The 4,333-nt window shown below is 26.2% G+C and overlaps 1 protein-coding gene across 1 annotated transcript; it reads left to right on the top strand.

Moving 5' to 3' along the window:
* The first annotated feature begins 1,205 nt into the window (after positions 1-1,205).
* On the top strand, positions 1,206-3,900 carry LOC111898822 (cyclin-D4-1). The gene is made up of 6 exons (XM_023894692.3): positions 1,206-1,821; positions 2,024-2,110; positions 2,255-2,353; positions 2,446-2,647; positions 2,743-2,846; positions 3,493-3,900. The coding sequence occupies exons 1-6, from the start codon at positions 1,498-1,500 to the stop codon at positions 3,703-3,705; spliced, it is 1,029 nt and encodes a 342-aa protein (XP_023750460.1). The 5' UTR covers positions 1,206-1,497; the 3' UTR covers positions 3,706-3,900.
* The last annotated feature ends 433 nt before the right edge of the window (positions 3,901-4,333 follow it).

Raw genomic sequence — 4,333 nt, 5'->3', positions numbered from 1 at the left:
ATTTATCACTTTAATTACACTAAATTAATAATTGATAATTGATTATTAATTTTAAATTTCACACTTTAATTACATTAAATTATTAACATTAGAATAAAAAATAAAATGAAATTAATATATATTATATGGTGATTTAATTTCATTTATTTATTTAAACCAATGATTATAATTTTATACAACTAAAAAATATCTCTTAATTAATAGTTTATTTAAGATAATTTATTTGAAATAATTGATTAATAATTTTAATTTTTTATTATGAAAGTTTAACTAATTCTATAACTGTGGTTATCACGAGTTATAAACTAGTAAATAAATAAGTTTATTTTTCTATTGATAAGTATCATAATATTAGAAATTGTCATTAATATTATATGTCACATATCATGGCATATGTCAATATATTAATTATCCATTTCAAATTTTAAATTTTAAATTTTAAATTTCCAACTCTAGTTACATTAATTTAATAATTGATTCTTTATTTCAAATTTCAAAATTTAAAGTTTACACTCTAATTACATTAAATTAATAACATTAGAATAAAAAATAAAATCTACTATAATAAATGAAGATAATTTTGCCGTATGTCAATCTCTAATGAGTTTTGACACTTGTCATTTTGTCATAATTTTTAAATAAATAATATCAACATGTAAATTTATGATTTTTTTCTAATTTTTAAAATTAAAAAGCCACATAATACTTATAGTTATATATATATATATATATATATATATATATATATATATATATATATAAAGTATCAAATGTAATAAATATTATAGTAAATTGCAATTAATATGTTTCTTCATTCCTTATTTCAAAATTTTATTTTAAAACACACTTATTATTTACATTTTAATATTTTATTTTTTTATTCAATCCGTATAATACACGGATTTTACACCTAATATAATTAATATATATTATAAGGTGATATAATTTAAATGTATTTATTTAAATCAACGATTATAATTTTATATATAACTAAAAAATAACTTATAATTAATAATTTATTTGAAATAATTGATTAATAATTTAAAATTTTCATTATAAAAATTTAATTATTTTTATAACTATAGTTTAATAACTAAGCCAAAGATTTATAAAAACATGAGAATATTTTGATTTAAAAAGTAAAAAGTTTTAGAGGGCCTGAGAGAGAGAGATTTAGATATATATACACACTCACATCATCTCTCTCCTATCACTATGCCCTAAAAACAAAACCCTTTACACTTCAATTTTTCTTCTCCTCTACATACGCCGCATTCTTTGCTTTTTATTTTACTCCTACTCTGTTTATTGAGAGTAAAATACACCGCAAAGAGTGCGTTCTTCATCTCTAATCTTCAATCAGATCGATCTCTGCGGCACCTACTAAAGACCCAGTTTTAATCTGTATTTACTCTTTCATTTCTGTTTTAAATCATTCAATCAAAGGTAGTGGGGATTGCCCCCTTGAAAGTTCTTGTGTTCTTGAAGGCTTCTTTAATGGCTGATTGCCTGCTATCTAGTTTATTATGTGCTGAAGATAATGATAGTTTATGTTATGAGTATGATGATAATCACAAGAATGTGGATGATAAATTTTGGGGCCATGGGAATCATCTAAATATTAATCAAAATCAGCCCTCAATTAAGAATCATGATGCAGAGGACTCTGTTCTTGATTTTCCTTTGCAAAGTGACGAGTGTTTGTCTGTGTTGTATAAAAAAGAAAGTGAACAGTTTGTGGGTTTGGATTATTTGATGAAATTAAGAAATGGGAATTTGGATTTCGTTGCGAGACAACAGGCGGTTGATTGGATTAAAAAGGTTTGTTCATGTACATCATCATCTTCTACATTTTTTTTCGATGAATTAAATGACTTCTTTCGGAAATCCTGGATTTTTTGATCTGGGTTATAACTTATAAACATCCCTTACAAATTCACAGAAAAAAATTCATTTTTTATTTCTAAATTTGGGCAATCTTAATATTTCTAACACTTTTTTCGTTGCTTTTGACTTTGACCAGGTTCATGCTCATTTCAACTTTGGACCCTTGTGTGCATATTTATCGATCAACTACTTGGACAGATTTCTTGCTGTCTATGAATTCCCTGTAAGTTTACTATTCATTTTCATCATGGTTTATGATTCAACACCAAGTTATTTAATTTTGTTAGAAATCTTTAAAACCTCAATTCAATGTTCATTGATTATACCGAATATAAATGCAATCTTACATATGCTATTTAATGAACAGAAAGACAAAGCTTGGATGATGCAATTACTTTCAGTAGCCTGTTTATCACTTGCTTCCAAAATGGAAGAGACTGAAGTGCCCCTCATTCTTGATTTACAGGTCAAACTTGTTTTCATAATAAAGATCTTGACTTTTTTTGTACTGTGATTTTAAACTTGATTTTGATGTTGAGTATGTGAATGAATCTACAGGTTTGTGAATCAAGATTTGTATTTGAAGCAAAAACCATTCAGAAAATGGAGCTTCTTGTGTTGACTACACTGAAATGGAGGATGCAAACAGTGACTCCATTTTCTTTCGTTGATGCTTTCATCGGGAAACTCGATTGTGATCAACCCATTTCAAGATCTTTAATTTCAAGATCAACTCAACTTATATTATGCTTCACTAATGGTAATTAAAACTTGCATTTTGTCTAATATGTTATGTGTTGCGATATGATCGAGTTGATGAGAAATAGGGCTAAAATGGTAATTTTCATCATGTAGGAATTGACTTCTTGGAATTTAAACCTTCTGAGATAGCAGCAGGAGTGGCAGTTGCTGTGGTTGGACAAACTCAAATTTCTGCCCTCTTTCAACATGTACAAAAGGTAATGATCATATAACGCCTTCTTTCTTTTGTACATTCTGCATGTTTAGTTGTATTTTAGCTTAATTTGTTATCATGATGATATAAAAAGATTTAAATCTTTCATCCAAAGCTAATATAATTCACAATCATGCTTTTATAGAATAAATCCAGTATTTTTTATTACACAAAAATGAATTATTAGGGTCCACCTTGATTTCTTTAGCTTTTGGAAAGGATTAGCTTAAAGATTGATGATATCGATTAGTACTCATTACATTCTCTCTATTATTATGATATGGCTTTTTAAAAATCTTTTTTTTTTGCGAGCTATTGCTTAATATCTTGTACTTCATGCATTCGAAGTTGTACAATGCTCCAAACATGGCTTTTCTTTGTGTCTCTAAAATCGATCCATCGATAAAGATCGATGCTTTTTAGTACTATTGATTAAATTCCATCTTTTTTTGATTAAATTCCATCTTTTTTTGATATGGGTTCCTGTTAATACTTTTCCTAGAGCTATAATTAGCAATAACACAACAATAATTACAATAATTTGTACTTTTAGACTTTTAGTATTAAAACTTGTATATTGTTTCCAAGATCGACGATTTTGACGAGTACTAATTAAATTTCTTTTCTTTGTTTGATTTGTGTTTTCGAAGGAGAGGATTCTTAAATGTGTGGAATTGGTTAATGAGTTAAGCGGTGGTTGTACCAAGAGCATAAAGAGTGGTACAGTGCCACGAAGTCCCATTGGTGTTCTTGAAGCTTCATCATGTTTGAGTTACAATAAGAGCGATGATTCAGGAATCGAATCAACCACTAGTAAAAGGAGGAAGCTCAACGATAGAACGCCTTCTCATTTGGAACTTTAGATTGTTTTTTTAATTATCTATAAATAATATGCTTGAATTTGTTTATTTATTTTTAATTTTTGGTAGGATGAGTGTTTGATGTGCTTATGATAAGAGAAAAAAAATGTCATGGGCTTTTAAGTTTTTTAAGAAAAGAGAAAATGTACATTTAGTTTTTAATGTTTTTTAATAGAAGCAATTTGTTGTAGTTTTTTATTTTAAGACTAAATGTTTATTTATGTATTGATGCATTATATTATTTCCATTTTATGTCGTAAAAGTTGTTTTGTAGAGGGAATATGAAACCATGATTTATTTTAGAACCAACATATATTTGAGATTTTATTGTAACATGCTTAAATGGTTATAATGTAGCTTTGTAATTTGTATAAGCTGCATAAATTGGAAAAATATAAAACACTTGTAAAATTCAGTAACACATGAAACATTCATGCATAACTTTATAATAAGAAGTTAGAACATTGATGCATGAATTGGAAAAACAATGACATTTTTTTTACATTACTAAGCATTTAAGTCTTTGTTTTTAATATATATTTTTATATTATAATATTAAATGAATGGAAAATGAAAAAGAGGCAAAAAAAAAAAAAAAAAAAAAAAAAAAGGTTTGATATCTCAAGGTTTA

Source organism: Lactuca sativa, chromosome 6 (genome assembly GCF_002870075.4).
Source record: "Lactuca sativa cultivar Salinas chromosome 6, Lsat_Salinas_v11, whole genome shotgun sequence".
In the NCBI taxonomy this organism is placed as follows: domain Eukaryota; kingdom Viridiplantae; phylum Streptophyta; class Magnoliopsida; order Asterales; family Asteraceae; genus Lactuca; species Lactuca sativa.
Note: the sequence above shows the minus strand (reverse complement) of the source record. Positions and strands in the feature narration are given on the sequence as shown.